This window comes from Schistocerca nitens, chromosome 1 (assembly GCF_023898315.1).
Source record: "Schistocerca nitens isolate TAMUIC-IGC-003100 chromosome 1, iqSchNite1.1, whole genome shotgun sequence".
NCBI classification, from domain to species: domain Eukaryota; kingdom Metazoa; phylum Arthropoda; class Insecta; order Orthoptera; family Acrididae; genus Schistocerca; species Schistocerca nitens.
Window position 1 is genome coordinate 131,308,888 of NC_064614.1, and position 25,688 is coordinate 131,334,575.

The following is a 25,688-nucleotide window of genomic DNA, read 5'->3' on the forward strand; positions in this document are numbered from 1 at the left end:
TTGATGCAGCCTGCTATTACTTAAGTTCAAAGTCGTGGTCACCTCTCCTCGACCAGTCCCCTTAAATTTTTTGGCGATAGAGACAATATTATCGGATCTGTTTCAATAAAAATCCACGTTCGCCGTGAATGCGTATTACATGTGTTAAATGGCGTGATTTCCACTGACATCTCTATCCTCATGTTGTGGATCAATGATAATGCTTCCACCATTAGGGGCAGTTTTCCAACCTACGAGAAAGATGGTGCCCGGAAATTCTGTCGGTTCCTCTGATCTCTTTGGAAAGCCACTGGTAAAATGAGGCAGGCTTGTAATACATGCAGGACTCGTCATTGCTGTGATAACTATGTTTCAATTCAACGTGAATCAGATAAAACGAAACTTTCGGTTCAGTCCCCATTGCAAACAAGTTTAATATACCACGAATTTGCTGTGTTACTGCGTATAACTTCGTGAATTAAAATTCTAATAGTTCAGTTTCACTTACCTCAATGTTAAAACCAGCGAGTATTCACGTGGTGGAGTGGATGTACTTCCCTTCATTGCATCACAAGCTGATTATACATTGAAGCACCAAAGAAACTCGCATAGGCGTACGTATTCGGATACAGAGATATTTACACAGGGAAAATACGGCGCTTTAGTCGGCAATGCCTACGTAAGACAAGTGTCTGGCGCGGTTGTTAGTTCGGTTACTGCTGCTACACTGGCAGGTCATCAAGATTTAAGTGAATCTGAACGTGGTGTTACAGTCGGCGCACGAGCGATGGCACACAGCATCTCCGAGGTAGCAATGAAGTGCGGATTCTCCCATACGACCATTCCACGTGTTTACCGTGAATATCAGTAAATTCCGTAAAACATCAAATCTCAGACATTGCTGCGGCCGGAAAAAGACCCTGCAAGAACGGGGCCAACGACTGAAGAGAATCATTCAACGTGACAGACGTGCAACGCTTGAGTCAGTTGCTGCAGATTTCAATTCTGGGCCATCAACAATTGTCAGCATGCGAACCATTCAACGAAACATCATCGAAATGGGCTTTCGGAACTGAAGGCCCACTCGAGTTCCATTGGTGACTGCACGACACAAAGGTTTACTCGTCTCCTCAGTCCGTCAACACCGACATTGGAGTGTTGATGACTCGAAACATGTTGCCTGGTCGGACGAGTCGTGTTTCAAATTGTATAGAGCGGATGGACGTGTTCGGGTATGGAGACAACTTCACGGATTGATGGAGGCTGCATGTCAGCAAGGGACTGTTCAAGCTGGTGGAGGCTCTGTAATGGTGTGGTGTGTGTGCAGTTGGAGTAATATGAGACCCCCCCATACGGTTAGATACGACTCTGATAGGTGACACGTACGTGAGCATTCTGTCTAATCACCTGCATCCATTCATGCGCATTGTGCATTCCGGCGGACTTGGGAAGTTCCAGCAGGACAATGCGACACCCTACACGTCCAGAACTGCTACAGAGTGACTCCAGGAACACGCTTCTGAATTTAAACACTTACACTGGGCACCAAACCACCAATCATAAATATTATTGAGCATATCTGAGATGTCTTACAATGAGCTGTTCAGACGAGACCTCTACCCCATTGTACTGTTACGGATTTATAGACAGCCCTGCTGGATTCATGGTGTCAGTTCTCTCCAGCACTACTTCAGACAATAGTCGAGTCAAGGATACGTCGTGTTGCGGTACTTCTGCGTGCTGGCTGTGGCCCTACACGATATTAGGCAGCTGTACCAGTTTTTTGGGTCTTCAGTCTATAATAGAAGGTAACCTACCCTATAAATCATGTGGTGCCAAACCGTTGTTCAAAATTTTACATGTTACTAATAAATTTTGAAATGTTTGATATTTTAGTTATAAATTTGCCATTTTCTTGTCAATTTTAATTTATTCGAGGGGCAAGTAGGCGGATCTCAAGAATTACGTAAATGAAAGCCGCGACATTCATTCGCTCGACAGGATCATCAAGCAATCTGGAGCATACATTTACGGATGTCGCGCACGCTTCTGCCTGTCGTGCTATTGTTACAGAGAAGTGGACTGATATGGGCAGCCAGTGAATGCGTGACTTTCGACTTATCTAAAATGGGGCGCTCTACGTTATCTCCTTATCTCACTAAACGCCGGCATAAAACCTCACGCAAAGTAACTCGGCCGCTGATAGCGAACCAGTGCGTCATCTTAACACGACACCGTACCGTTAGTCGGTTGACAACTGCTTGGCTTCGTCGTCTTTCCTACCGCGCAGGCCAGAAGTCACCAGTGATGCCGAAGGGACGGAAAATCGTCATCGCGAGTCTCTTCAAGGGAGAGCCCAAAGTCACCGACTTCAAAATCGAGACCGAAGAACTGCCGGCGCTACAGGATGGCCAAATACTGTGCGAGGCAGAGTACATCAGCGTGGACCCGTACCAGAGGGCGTACTCACAGAGGCACAAGGTCGGCGCCACCATGATCGGATCACAGGTATGCTTCATCAAGAAGATGAAACTAAATCATGTCCATTCTTATTGTCCTGACTAGAAGCATTAAGCTTCCAATTCTTATCGTACTTGTGTACTTCCCCCTTCTTTCTCTGTAATCTTCAAATATTGTTACATCATGCAAGAAGCACAGAACAGTTGCTGGTTATTTGAAAGACTAATGTTTCCGTCAGACTTATTTAGAGGAGTAAAATATTTTCACTTATGAAATAGTCATTTCTTCTGAAGGTCTTAAATGCACCGGTCATAGCAGAAATAGACATGAGACTTTATCAGACCTGTCGAAATGTAGGAATCTGAGTTTCATTCGAACCATGACATGTTAACGAGAGAGTTAAGAAGACAAAACCCGTTCAGACTTTTAGGGAGCAACACAGAACGAATACTGCCAATACATATCAACGTGGAACACAGTGAATTCGCTGTCACCAGTCCGGTGTGAGCAATGTAAATGTCGTGTCACTGCTTCGCGTTTTATGATTTTCAAGACATTCAACATAAGCACTTGTGGAGTATCTAGCAACATAGTTTGTTATTGTCTGTTATATGTGACTAAGCAAGCAGTATGCGTTTCACGGACACTATGTACGCATGGTTTATTCTTGTCATCCTTAAATGAAGAAACATGCACTTTTAACATAGACGAGTGGGTAAGTTGTATAGGAAAAGATGCCTTCTTCAGAAATTGAGCATTGCTTATTTTAGTGAAGTTATAGTTAATGAAGCCGTTACTTTGTTCAAAGAATATTTAATTAAAATGACTTTGCTGCTGCAAAAACCGCACGTCGTGTTCTTGTAACGGAGATCTACATCTGCATCTACACTATGTGATCAGAAGTGTCCCGACACCTGGCTGAAAACGACTTACAAGTTCGTGGCACCCTCCATCGGTAATGCTGGAATTCAATATTGTTTTGGCCCACCATTAGCATGATGACAGCTTCCACTGTCGCAGGGATGCGTTCAGTCAGGTGCTTGAAGGTATCTCGGGCAATGGCAGCCCATTCTTCACGGAGTGCTTCACTAAGTAGCGGCATCGATGTCGGTCGGTGAGGCCTGGCACCAGTCGGCGTTCCAAAACATCCCAAAGGTGTTCTATAGGACTCAGGTCAGGATTCTGTGCAGGCCAGTCCATTACAGGGACGTTATTGTCGTGTAACCACTCCCCCACAGGAGGTCCATTACGAACAGGTGCTCGATCATGTTGAAAGATGCAATCGCCATCCCCGAATTACTTTTCATCAGTGGAAAGCAAGAAGGCGCTTAAAACATCAGTGTAGGCCTGTGCTGTAATAGTGCCACGCAAAACAACATATGGTGCAAGTCCCCTCCATGAAAAACAGGACAACGCCATAACACCACCGCCTCCGAATTTTAATGTTGGCAATACACACCCTGGCAGATGACGTTTACCGGGCATTTGCAATTGACACACCGTGCCATCAGATCGCCACATTGTGTACTGTGATTCGTCACTCCACACAACGTTTTTTTCACTGTTCAATGGTCCAATGTTTACGCTCTTTACCCCAAGCGAAGCGTCATTTGTCATTTACCGGCTCGATGTTTGGTTTATGAGCAGCCACTCGACCTTGAAATCAAAGTTTTCTCTCCACCCACCTAACTGTCATAGTTGTTGTTGTTGTTGTGGTCTTCAGTCCTGAGACTGGTTTGATGCAGCTCTCCATGCCACTCTATCCTGTGCAAGCCTCTTCATCTCCCAGTACCTACTGCAACCTACATCCTTCTGAATCTGCTTAGTGTATTGATCTCTCGGTCTCCCTCTACGATTTTTACCCTCCACGCTGCCCTCCAATGCTAAATTTGTGATCCCTTGATGCCTCAAAACATGTCCTACCAACCGATCCCTTCTTCTAGTCAAGTTGTGCCAGAAACTCCTCTTCTCCCCAATCCTATTCAATACCTCCTCATTAGTTACGTGATCTACCCACCTTACCTTCAGCATTCTTCTATAGCACCACATTTCGAAAGCTTCTATTCTCTTGTTGTCCAAACTATTTATCGTCCATGTTTCACTTCCATACATGGCTACACTCCATACAAATACTTTCAGAAACGACTTCCTGACACTTAAATCTATATGTTAATCTCGATGTTAACAAATTTCTCTTCTTCAGAAACGATTTCCTTGCCATTGCCAGTCCAGTAAAGCTGCATGTCCTCGGGAAAAATTACGGCTGTAGTTTCCCCTTGCTTTCAGCCGTTCGCAGTACCAGCACAGCAAGGCCGTTTTGGTTAATGTTACAAGGCCACATCAGTCAATCATCCAGACTGTTGCCCCTGCAACTACCGAAAAGGCTGCTGCCCCTCTTCAGGAACCACATGTTTGTCTGGCCTCCGTTGTGGTTGCACCTACGGTACGGCCATCTGTATCGCTGAGGCACGCAAGCCTCCCCACCAACGGCAAGGTCCATGGTCCATGGGGGAAGACTGTCATAGTACTTGCAGTATATCCTGATGCCGTTTGGAATTCCTATGTAATGGTCTGGATAGATATCTGCCTATTACACGTTACGACCCTCTGCAACTGCCGACGTTCTCTGTCATTCAACAGACGAGATCGGCCTGTTCGATTTTCTGCTGTATGTGACCCTTAACATTTCCACTTCACTATCGCCTCTGAAACAGTGGACCTAGGGACGTTTAGGAGTGTGGAAATCTCACGTACAGACGTATGACAAGTGATATCCAATCACCTGACCACGTTCCAAGTTCGTGGGTTCCACGGAGCGCCCCATTCCGCTCTCTTACTGTGTGTAATGACTGTCAGGGTCGTTGATCTAGTACCTGGCACTAGATGGCAGCACAATACACCTAATATGAAAAACGTATGTTTTTGGGCGTGTCCGGATGCTTTTGATGACATAGTGTACATCTATACTCTACAAGCCCTCTTATGGTGCGTGGCGGAGCGTATTTTGAGTACATGCGTCTCTTCCAGTGGCGAGTGGCTCTCGGGAAGAATGATTGCTGGTTAGTTTCTCTGCGGGCTTCAGTCTCTCCCGTTTTATCGTCATGCGCTTTTCGCGAGATCTATATAGGAGGAAGCAATGCATAGATTGACTTGTCTAGGAACGTATGCTCTAGGAACTTAAACGGCAGACCACACCTGTTATGCGTTCGCCTCTTTTGCAGCGTCTTCCTTGGCATTTGGCTGAGCACCTCCGAGGGAACTAAATGAACCTATGACGAAACGTGGGGATCTTTTTTGGATCTCCTCTGTTTGATATGCCAAGCATATCCGGCAGAGATACAAGGCCGCCAAACAATATTCAACCATTTGTCAAAAGATGATTCTGTAAGCTACCTCCTTTGTCGACGGACTAAATTTCCTGACACTTCTTCCCTTGAATCTCAGTCTGGCATCAGCGTTACCCGCGAATAATTTTGTGTGGACACTGCCCTTTAAATCGTTCCGTATTCGCACTCCTAGATATTTTGTGGAATTAACTTCATCAAGTGATTATTCTGCAGTCGTGTAACTACACAGTTTCGCGTAGTATTAAGGTCTTATTTGATTCACTAGGTGGCAGTGCGCAAATGTATCGAAAGCCTACCGGTAGTCAAGAAACACCCGAGCTACCTGGGCGAGTGCATTTTCTGTTTTTTGCGATTCTTGCAGGAACAGAGCAATCTGGGTGTAAAACAAGCATTGTTTTCTGGGCTATGCTGATTCTTACAGATGATATTTCTGGCGTCCACAAATTTCATAATACAGGAGCACAAAACACGTTTCAGAATCCTACAACAAATCAGCATCAGACACACTTGACCATAGTTTTGTGTGTCCATTCGACGGTGCCGGCCGCTGGTGGCCGAGTGGTTTCAGGCGCTTCAGTCTGGAAACGCGTGACCGCTACGGTCGCAGGTTCGAATCCTGCCTCGGGCATGGATGTGTGTGATGTCCTTAGGTTAGTTAGGTTTAAGTAGTTCTAAGTTCTAGGGGACTGATGACCTGAGATGTTAAGTCCCATAGTGCTCAGAGCCATTTTGAACCATTCGACGGTCCTCCTTGAAAACGAAAATGATCTGTTCTTTTTTCCAATCATTATGAACGCTTCCCTCCTCCAGAGACCTACCGTACACTCTCGTTACAAGAAGTGCGACTTATTTCGTATATTGTCTGTGGAATCATATTGCTATCTCGTCGGGTCCAGAGGCCTTCCCTCTGATGCACTATATGACTTACTCTCCTGTCTCCTGACCACTAACTGCCATATTGTCGTTCGCGCGGACATTTTAAGAAGGAACTATAGTTTGAGTTTTCTTTGTGAAACTGTTTTCGGAAAAGACGTTCAGTATTTCGGAGTTTCTGGTTCATCCTCCGTTTCAGTGTCTGAACAGATGGCCTCAACCCGTCCGCTGTTTTAACAGAAGACGGAAACTTCTTAGGATTTCCTGAGAGGTTAGTAGAATTTTACTATCGAATTGCTAGAACGCATTATACACGCTGAAACTGAAAATAAAATACTGCTAATCAGGCTGCAGCACGTATGTGCCAACTTGTAGACACGTCCGTTGAACATCAAGTAGGCCATAATAAAGAACCAGAACCTTCGAAAAATGCTGTTTCTATAAAGCCGAAACGTTGCCATATTATTTTAGATTTTAAACCATTGACTAGAGGAAGCCCATGCATGAGTAAAAAGAAAAATGCATACTGGGAATCGCAATTATTTTAACAGAAGCACTCCGTCTTCAGGCACAATTGGCCCATCGGGACCATCCGACCGCCGTGTCATCCTCAGTTGGGGGTGCGAATAGATTGAGCGTGTGGTCAGCGCTCCGATCTCCCGGTCGTTATGATGGTTTTCTTTGACCGGAGGCGCTACTATGCCGTCGAGTAGCTCCTCAATTGGCATCACGAGGCTGAGTGCCCCCCGGGAAATGGCAACAGTGCATGGGGGATGGCGGCCCGGATGGTCACTTATCCAAGTGCCGGCCACGCCCGACAGCGCTTAACTTCGGTGATCTGACGGGAACAAGTGTATCCACTGCGGCAAGGCCGTTGCCATTTGTTTTAATAAGATTACCTATAAAATAGTGTTGATTGTTAAGGAAGCAAACAATGAGGAGTAAAACAGGTTAAAACAATAAAGATAATATTCTGATGAAAGTATAGTGCAATGTCTTGTATGTGAAATGCGTTCTATGCTGATCCCCCATCTGAAGCCTCGACAGTGTGTTGCAAACGCTGCACCCGCTGAGATGATGACATATTTTAAATCCGATAATTTGTGGTTGATTGTTGTTGATGAAAAACTCTTTTAGTGATATATTAAATTTCAACACCTTAATACTTTCACTGAAAATTGGTCAGTAAGAAACTAACAGCAATGCAAAAGTAATATTGTCTCATACGTTCTAGGAATAAAAACATATTCATCCGATTTTTAACAGTACTTTTGTAAGTATTTTGATCTTGGTTTAATTCTGCGTTAAGATGACGATTTCGCATTAATGTGTAAAATCGGTTAAGAAATTGAGAGTTTATTAAAATAAAAATTAATGCAACTAGATACAACGCAGTAAAAGGCCATCATTTTAATAGGTGCAAAGCAAAATAAGTTATCTTCAAAATGAATTTATTAATAGGAGCTAACCGCTAAGTTCGTCAACTTTCGCCAGTCTCCCCTGCCGGTGTTTTCATATCTACATGTTCATGACGTACAAGGTGTACTAAAAAGTTGTATCAACTCGAAGAAAATCAAGATACGACACTGATAAATAATGATGGTTTTAGTCCTTTACATATTACCCATTTCAATGTGACATACATTTCTGAATGATGCATGGTTTCGCGCAGTCCTTGCTTGTAGAAATCTGCCTTAGAACTGTTTCGACTTGTAAATTACCCCCATGTCGTCGTGTAAATGTACCCCACGCCAGGGTTTCTCCATCCTAGATGACAGAGGAATCATTAACTGCTTGCCAGGCAAGTAAAATACTTATCGAGAGTCAAAATTTGACAGCCAAAAGATGTGGCATGTGTGGATGGGCCCTGACTGTATTGAATGAGCTGGGACGTTGTCATGGAACATATATGCTCTCCTGGACAGCTTCCTTCGACTTGGTTCAAATGGCTCTGTGCACTATGGGACTTAACACCTGAGATCATCAGTCCCCTAGAATTAACCTAAGGACGTCACACACATCCGTGCCCGAGGCAGGATTCGAACCTGCGACCGTAGCGGTCTCGCGGTTCCAGACTGAAACGCCTAGATCCGCTCGGCACACCGGCCGGCTCCTTCGACTTGTTTTGACAGTCTTCCATATAACATCGTCGACAGATTTCGGTGGTATGTTCCTTCGATGGTTTATTCCTTACAAGACTAACCTGTTACCGTAACACCATGAAGGTTCCAAGAAACACACGCATCATTACCTTCCCCGATGACGATTGTGTCTTCGTTATTCTCGGCGGTGCTGTATCCACATCTTACCACTGCTTCGTTTCTCTCTTGCCTCGGCGTCATAGTAACAGACTCAGTCCCGTCTAAGGGTGTTAGGTGCCAAAAGTGGTCTCATGGAGTGGCCTGACATACCTCCAACGTTTCTACTGCTGAATCGGTTAGCTTTTTGAATGGGATTCAACAGTCGTGGTTCAGTAAGTTGTACAGAGTGTTGACAATTAACTCATAATTGATTTTCATTTCCTCCATCATAGATTTAATCGTGTATTGTTGCCATATACTCCACCAGTTTAGCCTGGATTTTGTAACTTCGTTCTTCTTCAAATGTAGAAAGTCAGTTACTACATGAGACTCCTATTTATCAGTTTGCTACGCCATTTTTATAGCTATCTACAGCACTTTCTCGTCGGTGTTTCAGTGATTACTAGAATTACAGAAAGAAACCTGCAAACGTAAAACCAATTACGCAACTTTTTTTTTTGTGAGTGCTATTTAAAGCTTTATTACGGTACTTGTAAACACACAAAAAACTACGTCCTAGGATTGACGTTTATGGTCGGTATTTCATTTGTCTTGATATTAGCAGTAGTACATACGCAATAAAATAAACCTAGTGATGAAACATTGTGTTACGTTGTTGAACTTATTAATCGTGAGGTAACGGCACTGACTTGCTGCATAGTATGAAATTTTTAACACGATATTTTGGTATCTTAACCTCTTTATGAAATATTGCCGGAGATTACGTTACTTGGGACACCATTTATTGAAGGAAAATTGTCAATAGATGGTCACAAACGTGTAGTGTCGTTACTGGCGTATTAAAATATCCGCTAAACACGTATTCTCATATCTGCCTGTCTCCAGTTGTATTCGTTACATATAATGTATAAAATAAACGCCCTAAAATAATGTGTGGGTCTGGGCAGTCAAACAAGTCAACTCAACAGTTTCAGTAAAATTCAAATAGTCCCATAACTTCGACTACGGATTTTATAGCGTTGTCTTCTATCTCTGGAAACGTATTCTAATACCTTTAGGATAGTAGTATTGTTTACAGTGGCAACGACCGCTTCGTCTATTGTGATTGCCTTATCTCTGTAGAAATTTGTCTTCTTCCATTCTTACAGACACGATAGACCAGCTTTATCAGTATGCAATCAGTGACGATAACTTGGGCATCAACTTAAGTCCCAGTGTCAATTTTCACTGCCTGGTAATGATGAGACGAATACAGGATACTCTGACGCAGTCTTCACCGTGCTTTCGTATATAAAAAAAATGGATGTGAGTTTCAGCACTTTCAGTATTTGCTGCAGAGGTACTTCCTACCGACTCGATAATAGCTCCTCCTTTCCTTAACTGAATGTTCAGAAAAAGTTCGTTAATGGCAAATGAGAGCTAAGAACACTATTAGCAGCTTGGTCTCAGGCGCCTTGCACGGTCCGTGCGGCTCCCCATGTCGAAGGTTCGAGTCCTCCCTCGGGCATAGGTGTGTGTGCTGTCCATAGTGTAAGATGGTTCAAGTTAGATTAAGTAGTGTGTATTCTTAGGGACCGATGACCTCAGCAGTTTGGTTCCATAAGATCTTACCACAAATATCCAAAATAACAACACTGTCCGATCAGCGACGAAATCATTAAGGACAGTGTACAAGAACAGATTCGTAAGAATGAGGATGAAATCTGACTGTGACGTTGTTCGAATAAACCTTCTTGACATGCGTCTGAGGTTACTCATGGATACCGCGAGATCCGTATGAATGTATTCCCTAATGCTGTTCCACGGTTCAGGTCGCTCGCTACATGCCTTGTCACCTGTACCTCACAGTCGTTACTTGTTGAATGCACGAACACTAATCACTACGGTGCTGGTATAAGACCATCTGCGAATTTCGAAATGTGCTCTGGTATTCAACAGGGTGGTGTCCAACACAAGGTATTTCGATATTTGCGTTTTTCAGTCTTCAGGCCGTCATCACAATGGCAAAACGCCAGCTTCCCGCAATAATTCACCATTTTTACGTCACCAGCATTAATACCACGGACCATTTCGAAAACAATCGTGCTCCGGGAATGTACGCATCTACGTATTCTTCAGGAGCTGCGAAAGTCCTTTCCGTTATAAAACGCCTAAGGAAGTTCATATCAACTCCTGAAAACACATACTGCATTATTTTAAATGCCCACAACTACTAGCCATCCGTTTCAGACATACATATAAGTAGGAAACGAATGTGTAACACTCAGAGATTTATTGCTAAACAACACACAATAGCCTTCTTCCAGGAAATAAAAATATTTCAGTAGTAAACCTAACTGCACACGATTAGCAACCCACACCTCTAGCTGATGAGGAAACGAGCGAAAAAAAAAAAAAAACTAACGAATGATCATAGTAGCCTCTGACGAAGAATGTGAAGCAGTAAAACAGATAGTTTGACAGAATCAATTGTTAAAGTATATACGAAACGAATAACCGATAAGAACGCTATTGGTCTGTCGAAGAAATCTGTGCCCACCACTAGGCGGGCTCTGATGGGTATACACTCTCCACCTCGTCGCTCGGTCGTTAAGACGGGTGATATATTGGTTTCTGCCGAGAAAAACTGGCTCACGTAAGACCGCCCTAGAACGAAATTTGAGAAAATCGTTTCGCCATTTTGTACATTGAGATGACAATCCTGAAATGCTCTTTATAATGAAGAATGATTTTTCTTATCGCCGTGGGTGAACTCGCTGAAGAAGAGACTTCCGAGTTCTTAACCACGTGGTAACACCGACGAGACGCATTACCAATGACTGATCTCCCAATGACCGGCAGGAAGTAACAATATTGTTCACACATCAATCAGAAGTTATGGTTTGGTGACAAATATCGCTTCCGTAAATTGGTGTTACACAAAATGCACACCATCCTCCAGTTTATAATGACTGGTTAATTCGGTATTCCAACGTAACTGTCTAAAGCGAGAGAGCTATGGCTGTGGTACAGAAGGATGGAAACGAAGTGTGCTAAATTTACTTGTTCGAAAATACCAGAAAATGGACGTGAGAGAAATTTGTGGCCCAAAAATTAATTATCATAGAAATGAACTTTTATGAAATTATGCCCATTGCGAGAGGATAGGAACAGGCTCTTCTCAATAAACGAAATCCCCTGCCGTGAACGCAACTAATTTAAATCTACGTTTAAATTTACATCTATACCCTGAAAAACAATGAGAAGTCCTTAGCAGAGGGTAATTCCCATTTTGCAAGTTATTACGGTTTCTTCCTGTTCCATTCACGTGTGTACCGCGAGAATGATGAGCGTTTCAACACCTCCGCGCGTAGTGCCATTACCTCAATCTTGTTATCGTTATCCTTACGGGAGCAATAGGATGGGGTTTGTCCTACATTCCAAGATCCCTCAATTAAAGCAACTTACTGAAACTTTCCAAATAGGCTTTCACTTCTAACGTGAACCGTTTGCCATTTCAATTTCTTCAGCATCTCCATGACATTCTCTGTATTCGAAACAACTAACACATTCGGGCTGTCCTCCTCCGTAGATGATGTTACTGTTGGTCCTACTTGGTACAAGTCACCTATACTTGAACAATATTCTACGATGGGTCGCAATAATGTTTTTGCAGCCATCTCCTTCGTAGACTAAATGCATTTGCTTAGTATTCTACAGACAAACCGAAGACCAGCATTTCTTATACTTCCCACTGAGCCTATGTGATCGCTCCATTTCACATCCCTACAAACTGTCATACCCAGGTAACTCCACGAGTTGACCGATTCCAACAGTGGCTTATTGATGATGTAATCAAAGAACACTGCGTTTCTTTATCGTTTTATGATGTACACAGCGTTACATTTCCTTTCACCACTTTGAAATCTTAACAGGATCCGAGTAAATACGAGAGTCGTTCACTAAAAAATACAAAACCTTTTTTTCTGAAAGCAGGTTTGTTTTATTCCGGATTCCAATGCACAATATCATTCTCCACCATTTTGGCTACAAAATCCTGTTTTCGACATGATCTCCGTACAATACGACTGCCTTACTCCACCTTACTGCAAGGGCCAGTATGCCTGCATTGTACCACCCCACTACTGGTTGACGTTACAACCCACGTCACGCTGGCTCAATACCCAGTAATCCATTTACTGACCCCGAAGATTGCATCCTTCATTGCGCATTTGTGTAGCGACGAACACGCTGAAGTCGTTTCCTTATTTCTCTGAGGACAGCACAATAGACTTCATAGTTAATCGTTGCACCATGAGAGAGGGCATCAAACAGAAAAACCCCTTCAGAATCCCAGAAAAATTTCGCCATGGCTTTACCGACAGAGGGGGGTGGGGGGTGGGGGGCTTTGAACTTTCCTTCGCAAGAGAAGTAGGGTGACGTCACTCCATGGATTGTCGATATGTTTCTGGTTCGAAGTTCCTAATCCATGTTTCATCACCTGTGACGATTTTCGATAAAAAATAGTCATGATCAGCCTACTAAAGCGCAAGTAATTCCGCACAGATGGTCCTTCGTTGCTCTTTGTGGTCTTCTGTCAGGTGGTAAGTAATCCAGAGAGGTAACCCAACTGATGGACGAGTGTGTCAGTACCGCTACGAGAGAAGTACAATTGTGCTGCAAGGCGTTTGATTTTGATACGTCAGTCATGTCCCATGAGAGTGTCCGCACGTTCAAACATTGCAAGTTGTGTTCACCCGGCCGGTACGCGGGAGGTCGGACCAGTTTACGCGACTCTTGTTGCGATGATGACAGACTTCTCGCCGAACGACTCACCGTGTTTTTGTTCATTGCCAGGTCTCCGTAAACATTCTGCAAGCGCCTATGAATTTTCGCGATGCTCCGGTATTCCGCCAAATTCCGCTCTGTGGCAGTTGTTCTCTTGGCACGCACCTCTGTTACAGACGCCATTATGAAGACTACGTATAGCGCCACCAACTATCAGAACTTCATGTAACTATAGAGGATGAAGCGGGAACATTCCATAACGTCCCAAAACAAATTGTGCCTTTTTTCAGCCGACGTTGGCCGAGAAAAAAAAAAGGTGTAGGATTACGTATTGAACTCCCATCGTGTATGCGAACCTGTTTTCAGAGAATGCTACCCTTTGATAACTCTAACATCTGCGAAAGGTCTTGTAACGTTCGCCTTCCCTTCTATCGACAATGTTAGAAATATATGACCGTGTAAGCATGTGCCTAAACAATTGGAATAAATTTTTGAAAAGCCTATCGTTCCGGAGATTCAATATAAAGTCGATAAATAAGGGGGAGGTTAACAACAAGATGCCTTCTAGGACAACTTAATCCGCCTACTTTAAAATTTAGTATGGTTGTTCGAAAGGTTTGTGCTATCATTCACGTACTGTGCCAACGAGAAGGGGTACCACGTAGATCGAAACAGAATAATAAGAGCTACTGAAATAATTATGGCTAAAAGAAATACGGTCGCCAGCCCAGTTGGGCAAAATTTCTGTTCTGTAGGTGAATTAATGAGCCGAACAGGCAATGTCAAGAATTACTCGAACACGCGCGGCAGCAGAGGGCTGCACGCACGTTAGCAAAAACAATTAAAACATTTACGTAATAAAGCGAGAAAGAAAATAGTTAGCACTCGAAATATCATTAACTAATAGAGCTGAAATTTTGAAAACATACAAGATAACACTTAGATTAATGGTTACTTACTGTTGTAAGTGACAATGGCGCTACCTCACAATAACGTCTACTATTTTCATATGAATTTTGGAAAATGGCAGAAAATAATTAAAAGAAACTCTACTGACTTCTGAACACGGAATTAGAAATTGATAACTACCGTATCAAAAGGTAATCATTATACTTTAGCACGACTGCAACTCAAAATGTGAACCAGAACTTTACTAACAACAAATTACAATAATCACTGATATTTGCACTCACTAATTAATTTTAGTTAGTGCTTTTGTTTATATTGCCAGGAATCATTTTAATCTGATTAGTTGATTTACTATTTGCAATAATTAGATCGCCTTAATTTAAGTTCAAATTTAAAGTTAGTGAGACTGAAATCACTCAATGCTTTAAGTTCAAATCTTTAATCTAACTGAATCATTTAGTTAACAAGCAAAATTAACTGGCACTGCAATTTTCATTTTTCATAAATGGTACTCGGATTATTGTAACAATAGGACAGGACAGGAACCTACTTCGTGAATGATTTTAGGAGAATTACGGGTAAACAGTTTTGATTAAACTACGGTAATTATTCACTCGCAAAACACCACAAAGCTGAGTAACGCCGTTACAAAGCTAGTTGACAATAAGCTGTGATGCAGCAATCTTACTTCAGTCCATTCTCGCCGTGACGAACTTGCTGACGACAATACTGCTGCTGGCTCCTTTCCATGATAATTATCGAACACGGGAATTATCGGCAATGATATTGGCGTGTCGGGTTCTTGATGTTGCTGCATCCAATATTACCACCGCCCACGCTCATCACTTGCCACGTGCCGCTAAACAATCACTCCTCCAGTACAGTGCACGCCATCCATGCGTCCGCACTTCACCAAGTTCTCTCTCTGTGTAGTGCGCGCTCTGACGTAACATCCTGCCGCGTCCAGAGACGCCGCTACTCCAACTCCCTAACATTCCCTCAGCGATTACTCAGAGATATTTACATAATATACATAATTGATTATACAGCAAAATAAACAAATTAATTCATACATCGTGTATATATTAATTTACATAAAGATAAAGATTTACATAGAGAATCAAGTATATATGCAATAATAAATTGTCAAAGAGCACATCGGCATGAAAGTGTTAGTCTGACATTACTGTTAATATTGTCAGCAAGTATCATTCATCTACAACATTAACAACAAGGACCCAACTCAGTTGGATTCCCAGAGCAAAGCACTGTACTCCAAAGCGGAGCGTAAAATCTGATACAGAAAGCTAGAGGGATTTGAAACGTGACACAGCAGAAATATGTCACCAGTTAAGTGAACAGATAAAGAACTCGAAAAATCAACCGTCGATAACAGGATTCGAGAAAAAAACATCTAGAGGAGGCCTCTGTTTCATAAGCCGGATGAAGATACTCAAACTGACACAGATAACGTCTCTCATTTAATATCCCATAAGACGGTCTCATGATAAAGTGCAACTCGACAGGAGTGCTTGCAGCTACTATGAGGACGATTTTACTCACAAGCCTACTTCGGGTACACACATTTCTTTCGAGGCTACAGTAACTCCGAGTAAATGATAGAAGACTTTCCGCCTATTAATTTATACTGTTGTTTAGATTAGTTGTTTCTATGTCCCATTGCCAAAAATTGTGAAACAAGCTATTTTCTGCAGCCTGTCAGAAAGTTCACAAATATACATATAATCTATTAAAATATATCTACATGCTGACCAGTAACCGCATCAAATTTATACTCATTTTATTTTTCAATAAAATTTAATGTATTCAGATTTTCAGCTTCAGAGTAGCAGCTCTCAAAAAGAAATGATTTCAATTCCTCTTGAAGTTTTCTTTCTTCACATAACATCAGTGTAATTCACAACGGAGGCGATCAGATATTTCCGCGGTTGAGTACTTTTCTCACTTCTGTGACAGACTAAGGTTCAATTAAGGAAACAAGACCATTTCTCTAGACTACTAATGTTATATTTATAAATACAGTTATTGCTCCTATTTTTAAGCTGTGATTGGCTCTTCGCAATAAACTTCGGTTAAGGTGAATCGTATTGTGAGTCAGTTTTTAGAATGCGTTGTTCTTCATTCAGGTATGTACAAGAATGTCGAAGGTGGACACGAGATATAAAACACTTACAGCGCGTTTCTGTCTACGGGTACCTAAATTATTGGTCGCTGGCACATGTAATGCCATTATGATGGGCTGTACTTTGGCGTACATTTGCAAATAGCTTCACAGCAGAAAATGTACGTTAACATAACAAAGTAATGGACAATTTTCCGTCAGCAAGTACAATCACGCTGATAAGAGTTATCGTTTAGAGAAGTCGTGCAATATTTTAATTTCGAACTTACTTCAGGAATGAGATACTGCAAGGTACAGACAGTAGCAGCAAAATAAAAATGTAGGTGAACAACAACCTAAATGAATTAACAAAACATATTTTAAACGTGGCAACTTATTGCCATATTAATTGCAACATTTGATTACATCAACGTACATACACATGTGTTAATGAGTAGACAGAGAGCAATGAAGCGATTTCAATATTTGTGTCTGATTGTGCTGGCAGGTTTAAAGAACGCATCCTTTCATGTCATGAGTGGTAATACATGTTCTAAAAATGCTCGAAATTTTTTAAAAATATAGATGGCGCAACTGCGGACGGGTAGTATATTTTCAGTAAGACGTTCTCCAATGGTACAGTCACCAATAATTTCACGCCACTCATAAATGTTTCACTATCATCGAAATTCCATTTCTCACTATCAGCGAAGACGCTACAATCCAATACAAATCAGAGCTTAAATGTTTCCTGAATACTGCTTCGTCAGCAAACAACATCTTGAAGGAATTCTTCTTGAAATTCCAGTGGAAGACTCTGCAGGAGAGACGCTCAGTAGCTCGGTACGGGCTTTTGTTGAAGTTTCGAGAACATACCTTCACCGAAGAGTCAACCAGTATATTGCTCCCTCCTATGTATATCTCGCGAAGAGACCATGAGGATAAAATCAGAAGCATTAGAGCCCTCACTGAAGTATACCGACAATCCTTCTTTCCACGAACAATACGAGACTGCAATAGAGGGGAGAACCGATAGAGGTACTCAAGGTACCCTCCGCCACACACCGTGAGGTGGCTTGCGGAGTATGGATGTAGATGTAGATGTAGAACATCTATCGACTATTACATCTATCAACGGCTGGTGATAACTTATTTGTAAAGCATGATATTTACATTGGTAAAGAATGAAACATATGTTGGAGAAACACTCGAAGAATGATCGATACGTTGACATCATCCCCAATACCTATCGAGCATTTTGAGGCTATTTGAAGATCTATATTGTTTAAAGACGGGTACTAGTAGAAATTATGTAGTCGTTCCACACATGTATTTGTTTCATTCAAGGCTTGTTCTGGTAATTAACTCTTTGAAACAGGTCTTTTTACAAGTAATATTTTGCTTTTATTACAAATGGCGGTCATCTACAATCGTTTAAATGATTGTCTGTCGCTTTTATTTGCAATTTTGGCTCTGGATCCTTTTACAAGTGATTCATTACTACCAACTGAAAGTCGCTACAAGGCTCACAAGTTCTAGCTATTGTCTGTTGTGATATGAGCTGCCGATTAGGTTGCTTCCAGGGTACACTTTGACAACCTATTTGGCTTTCCTGCCACTTGCCTTGTATATTTCTGCGAAACTATAACTCGCGCTGGTGAATTTGGTACCCCATTTGTCCATTTAGCAGCTTTTCTTTGGCTATGCACATTCTGACAAACATTTTCCTCAAGCCACTATTTCTTAACTGTCCTCATCACTTGCAACTTAGCAACCTTTTCCTTTTTCCGCAAAGCTGTGCATCACGATGCTCAGTTCGATATGTCATTTCTCCATTTTCCACTCCTCGTGTGGCTACGACAATTCGGACAAGAACTAGTTGTGCAATTTATAGGGAGTCTTCATTTTTGTTCCGCTCAAACATTTAACTAATAGGGAGGACACAATGTCTAGTGCGAACTGTTACGGAAATTTGGTATAGCTGTGACCAGCTACGTATGAGCGTTGAGGTGAGGTGTTCCGCCTCCCGTTTGGTATTGTGATTTACATTATTACCTATCCATTTTTGGAATGAATGAGCAATGAGAATGGAAGAGAAAGAATGAAGTGCTCGTGTTAATAAAAGTGCAATGGAGGGATGCAGTCTTTCTCCTCTACGCTTTAGTATCCACATAGTAGAAGCAATAATGTAACTGAAGGAGAGGTTCATAGACGGGATTACATTTGAGGACGTAAGGCTACCAATAGTAAGATTTGTTGATGATTTTGCTGCCGTCAGCGAACACGAGGAAAAGTTACGAGGAAGAGTTACAGTACACATTGCAAGTAATTAACAGTGTGTTGAACATAGTATATGGACTGAGAGTGAACGGAAGAAAAATAAACGTAATGAGGAGTAACGGAAAAGAGATTAGTAAGAAGTTCATCATTAAATCTGAAGACCAAGGAACAAAAAATTGAAGGATTTCTGCTACGTGGAAACAAAATAACGCATGAAGGGTGAAACAAGGGGGCCATAGAGAGCAGACTGGCACAATCGAAGAGGACATTTCTTGCCGGAAGAAGTCTACTGGAATATAACATCGGTCTCAGTTTGGGTAAAAACTGCCCAGAATATATGGTTAGAGCACAGCACTGCCTGGTAGTGAATCATGGATTGTGGGGAAACCGGAAGTGAGGAGAATCGAAGCGTTTCAGTTGTAGTACTACAGAAGAATGTTGAAACCCAGGTGGACTGACAAGATAAGGAATGAGGAGGTTCTACGCAGGAACAGTGGGAAAAGGAAAATATGGAAAACACGGACAAGAAGACGGGACAGGATGATAGGACGTTAGGACATCAGCAAATTACTTCGATTGTAACAGAGGTAGCTGTAGATTGTGAAAGCTGTATGGGAAGTTAGGAAAACATCCAGTAAGTAAGAGAGAACACAGCGTGAAGGGCTACTCGCATATCGTTGACACAAGAGAATAATTTGCGGTGGGCCTCATTAAACCAGTTAGATTGCAGATGATTGGCAAAAGAATATAAATTGGGAAATTTTCACCACAAACCCAAGGAGGAGGTAAATCACTGTACTCTTTCCTAAAGTTTTTGAAGTAGGGATTGAGTCCACTGAAAAAGTCGTATTTGTTGCAGCATCTCTGTAGGTAACAAATAGGCAAGTTTTACCACCATAGAAGGTTATATACTGGCCTGCAGACCACTGGAAATTCGTTTCAGTACCTAGAATCATTTGCAAAATGCTGTGGTGTCAAATAAATATTAGGGACCTAATGGTACTACATACACAGAATGTTGGTTTCCTATACTGACAGTATTGAAAAAAGCTATTTTACTTATTTCGAAATTGCACTTTCATCGTCACATAGCTCATGCGGTTTCATCAAAACCATCAAACCAATCGAAGCAAACCCAATACCATGCGTTCTGATGAAATTGGGCAACTGTCTAACAGTTAGTGTATACATACGAAAGATGATTTCACATAAAGTAAATCGAATGAAATTGTAGCTAGTTGCTTCGGCACACTTTCAAAATTCTGTTTACAAAATATTCTTGTTTCTAAGTTAAAAGTAAAATTAACATGTTTGAGAAGAAAACATATTTAAGGCCTGAAGATAACAGCAAAATCTGTCGAAACGGATTGTCTTAAGTTATGAAATATTTTATTCGATCTAGACTGTTGAAGGTTTTTTTATTTTTAGGAAATATGCGTTTTGTATTCCAACAGCGGGAAGCTTCTGCTGTGTTCCACTTTTTTTTTTTTTTAAGTGGTATTCTTGTTTGTCAGAGTGCAATCTCATAGTGTCATCCCCTCTTATGTGGAGTTTTGTGGAAGGTTGAGAGTTGAGGGCAGAGAAGGAAGTTCTAGGAGTGTTCATCCCACAGCCACAGTCTGGTGCTGACTGAAGCTTTTTATCTGAGTTTCAGGGAAATGTACATGTCGCAATTGAGGAAGTGCTATCCGCAATCCTAGCAGCTAGCAATTCAGTTGTTATGTTACTTGAGTTGCCTATATCACAGTACTATAATTTTTGGACCCTTTAATATAGTTACCTTCGAATTCAGAAGAAGCACAGATTATGAAATATTGCTGCATATTCTCCGTACAGTGTTAGATATAATTCGCCACTTCCCACTGTGTTAGCGTCATTTTTACAATTATGTTGAGATTTTAGAGAACTTAGCTCTCTTTCAATTTACGTGAATTATGTTCATAATAAAGAGGAAATAAAAATCTCAGACATAGCTTATATTCCAAATTCCCTTGATTGTGCAACCGTTTTTCCATTGTTAGACAACACACAAAAGCGAATATAACCTGTTGGATGTGAACACAGTTGTTCTTATTGTGAAAGTGTTTTATTTGAACAGTGACCAAACACAGCCAACAGCTGGCAGAAGTTAAACAGAGATCCTCCTCGACTTCAACTGTCTTTAATTACCTAAGACTTCGATCAACTACTCCTTTAGAATCCCAACCTGTATCATACGTGTGTATGGTGCAATTTATGACTCATCTCGAATTTTACGATCCTGTTCTTAAATATACATTTACATCCTTCTTGAGGTGTATCTGGGAAAAGGTCTTGCGGCACTGTTGTTGTATGACATTCCAGGTGGCGCGTATTGTGGAAAGTCGATCGCCAGACTACCCAGTAGGGCGCCACGTGGTCGGCTACTGGGGCTGGAGCGACCGCACAGTGGTCGACCCTGCACCTAAAGGTGAGGAAGTACTGCCCCCGATGCTGGTGCCTGACCTTGGAGATCTGCCGCTGTCGCTGTCGCTGGGGGTGCTGGGAATGCCGGGGGCCACCGCCTACTTCGGACTGCTCGACATCTGCGACCCCAAGCCTGGGGAGGTGGTGGTCGTCAGTGGCGCAGCAGGTGCCGTGGGCTCCATAGTGGGGCAGATAGCCCGCATCAAGGGCTGCAAGGTCATCGGCATAGCTGGCTCCGACCTAAAGGTAATTACCACACTCTTCATACCAGTCCAGCACTCCTCCTAATAACTCTTGGTGTTGTCAATAACCCTCTTGTCTGTAATTATATTTACATGAGTGACTTAGTTGTTCCAAATGGACACAAACGTTTATTGACATAAATTGCAATAATTATTTATTTATCATGAGATACTAAAAGTATGAAAACTGAAGAAATGAATTAAAATTTGTACCACAGATGGAATTCGAAACTGGGTCTCCTTGCCAACTAGGTACAAATACTGTCGACTACACTGCTGCAGTGCCATAGTCAAAAGTGCTGCATGGACTACACAAGTCCATAGCCCTTATAACCCTACCACTACTACTGTAATTTAGTAAGCTTTTACCTAAATAACAGAAAACACTGTCGCTGTGTTGCCACATATAACCTTCTTGCTAAATTTAATTTAGACTCTGGGAGGATAGTCCTGTTTATAGAAAAAACTAATCAATAGAGTTACCCTATTTACAAGATTTCACCATGTGTTGTATCTAATGGATAAGTAAATCAGACTATTCAATTCTTTTCCTAAGATCTTAACCAGCGATTAAAAAGAGACACAGTATGAATAGTATTATACTGAAGCTAGGACAACTCAGTCCCAAGTTGATTTAGTGGTTTAAAATTTGTACAAACGATACCCAAACTACCCAGGAAATGAAACAGTGAAGTACTGCAAAAACAGAAGTATGATTTTGGCCTACGTTCTTGCTACTGTTTAAGTTGCTCCTTCAAATAAATATTGCTCCACGTAAAAATTGTTGGACGACACCCATATATATTAAGTTTTTAAAACTGAAAAAGCCCAGTATGTAACACCAAGGAAGCTAAAAAGCTTTGGCCATGGGAGACTTTTAGAAAAGCACATTCCATAATCAACAAACTTAAGTACTAAAATACTTAAATACTACAAGCACATACTTTTTATACTGAACATTCGACTTCAAGAAAACCTTTCTACTTGGAATTTACAGGGCTATTACAAATGATTGAAGCTATTTCATAAATTCACTGTAGCTCCATTCATTGCCATATGGTCACGACACACTACAAATACGTAGAAAAACTCATAAAGTTTGGTTCGGCTGGGGCCGCACTTCAGGTTTCTGCCGCCAGAGCGCTCGATAGCGCAGTGAGACAAAATGGCGACAGGAACCGAGAAAGCGTAAGTCGTGCTTGAAATGCACTCACATCAGTCAGTCATAACAGTGCAACGACACTTCAGGACGAAGTTCAACAAAGATCCACCAACTGCTAACTCCATTCGGCGATGGTATGCGCAGTTTAAAGCTTCTGGATGCCTCTGTAAGGGGAAATCAACGGGTCGGCCTGCAGTGAGCGAAGAAACGGTTGAACGCGTGCGGGGAAGTTTCACGCGTAGCCCGCGGAAGTCGACAAATAAAGCAAGCAAGGAGCTAAACGTACCACAGCCGACGGTTTGGAAAATCTTACGGAAAAGTCTAAAGCAGAAGCCTTACCGTTTACAAGTGCTACAAGCCCTGACACCCGATGACAAAGTCAAACGCTTTGAATTTTCGCGCGGTTGCAACAGCTCATGGAAGAGGATGCGTTCAGTGCGAAACTTGTTTTCAGTGATGAAGCAACATTTTTTTCTTAATGGTGAAGTGAACAGACACAATGTGCGAATCTGGGCGGCAGAGAATCCTCACGCATTCGTGCAGCAAATTCGCAACTCACCAAAAGTTAACGTGTTTTGTGCAATCTCACGGTTTAAAGTTTACGGCCCCTTTTTCTTCTGCGAAAAAAACGTTACAGGACACGTGTATCTGGACATGCTGGAAAATTGGCTCATGCCACAACTGGAGACCGACAGCGCCGACTTCATGTTTCAACAGGATGGTGCTCCACCGCACTTCCATCATGATGTTCGGCATTTCTTAAACAGGAGATAGGAAAACCGATAGATCTGTCGTGGTGGAGATCATGATCAGCAATTCATGTCATGGCCTCCACGCTCTCCTGACGTAACCCCATGCGATTTCTTTCTGTGGGGTTATGTGAAAGATTCAGTGTTTAAACCTCCTCTATCAAGAAACATGCCAGAACTGCGAGCTCGCATCAACGATGCTTTCGAACTCATTGATGGGGACATGCTGCGCCGAGTGTGGGAGGAACTTGATTATCGGCTTGATGTCTGCCGAATCACTAAAGGGGCACATATCGAACATTTGTGAATGCCTAAAAAAACTTTTTGAGTTTTTGTATGTGTGTGCAAAGCATTGTGAAAATATCTCAAATAATAAAGTTATTGTAGAGCTGTGAAATCGCTTCAATCATTTGTAATAACCCTGTACTTTCAAAAGCTATTATTCTTTGTACTAATTTTGTATAGTCATGTAACAGATTCTAGTAGCTTTGCCTCACTCTGACTGAATTTTATGTAAGCAAACTTTTCCTGTAATACTTTGCAATACTTAGAAAACTTTCACATTATTTACACAAGAACAATTTAAATGGTACCTCTTTATTTTAGCTTGGCACTTCATAAGTCTGTAAAACTGGATACTAACATTAATCAAACACCAGGATTATAGGATGAAATATCAGAGTGAAACAGTTTCTTTAAAGTTCAAGACTGGTTATCCACTAAAAAAAAAAAAAAGTTTAAATTAATGTTTCACGCTGTACAGAAGTGTTGTTTTTGTTGTTGTGGTCTTCAGTCCTGAGACTGGTTTGATACAGGTCTCCATTCTACTCTATCCTGTGCAAGCCTCTTCATCTCCCAGTACCTACTGCAGCCTACATCCTTCTGAATCTGCTTAGTGTATTCATCTCTTGGTCTCCCTCTACGATTTTTACCCTCCACGCTGCCCTCCAACACTAAATTGGTGATCCCTTGATGCCTCAGAACATGTCCTACCAACCGATCCCTTCTTCTGGTCAAGTTGTGCCACAAACTCCTCTTCTCCCCAATTTTATTCAATAGCTCCTCATTAGTTATGTGATATACCCATCTAATCTTCAGCATTCTTCTGTAGCACCACATTTCGAATGCTTCTATTCTCCTCTTGTCTAAACTATTTAACGTCCTCACTTCCATACATGGCTACACTCCATACACATACTTTCAGAAACGACTTCCTGACACTTAAATTAATACTCGATGTTGACAAATTTCTCTTCTTCAGAAATGCTTTCCTTGCCATTGCCAGTCTACATTTTATATCCTCTCTATTTCGACCATCATCAGTTATTTTGCTCCCCAAATAGCAAAACTCCTTTACTACTTTAAGTGTCTCATTTCCTAATCTAATTCCCTCAGCATCACCCGACTTAATTCGACTACATTCCATATCCTCATTTCGCTTTTGTTGATGCTCATCTTATATCCTCCTTTCAAGACACTGTCCATTCCGTTCAACTGCTCTCCAAGTCCTTTGCTGTCTCTGACAGAATTACAACGTCAATACCAAAAAAAGAAAAAAGAAAAAAGCTTATCTGGTGGCTGTAGGCTTGGGTGTGGCGAACAGCTGTGACGGCTACACTGCCCACAGTACGGCCTGCAAGTATCTTGCTGTATTGGCTCAATTTCGTTTTGCGTACAGCAGCCCAACAAATCACAGTTATGCCATAAGCCATTTGCAATCTTCATCTGAGGCCATTTTGTGCAAATTTTCAGGCAAAGCTTCAACTGCTCCACAAAGGTGTTGCCTCAGTCACTGCTGCCTAAAGACTGTGTGACTTACTTACTTCCTGCGCTTGCTCTAGGCAGCGCGCCTATTCGCCCTTGCCACCTTTTTCGACTCCCCAAAGCCACTTTCGTTTCAAACAAAAGCACACTGTCTTTTACGTAACACCTGTTTCTTACATTGTTCATAGGAGTGACCATTTCTTACAGTTGTCAAATTTATATCAACAACAACAGTTTATACATACAAATATTTTTAAGTACAGAATGTCGTCAGAAAATTATTTGTTGTAATAAACAATTTATATAGCATTTTACATACATTATTCAC

General features: G+C 41.8%; 1 protein-coding gene across 1 annotated transcript in view; it reads left to right on the forward strand.

Moving 5' to 3' along the window:
- Nucleotides 1-2,184: 2,184 nt before the first annotated feature.
- The window catches only part of LOC126242969 (prostaglandin reductase 1-like), a 32,663-nt gene continuing 9,159 nt past the window's right edge, over nt 2,185-25,688 (forward strand). The window contains exons 1-2 of the mRNA XM_049948129.1: nt 2,185-2,487; nt 21,342-21,689. Coding sequence (XP_049804086.1) covers nt 2,287-2,487; nt 21,342-21,689 — 549 coding nt within the window. The 5' untranslated portion in view covers nt 2,185-2,286. The remainder of the gene's footprint in view (nt 2,488-21,341; nt 21,690-25,688) is intronic.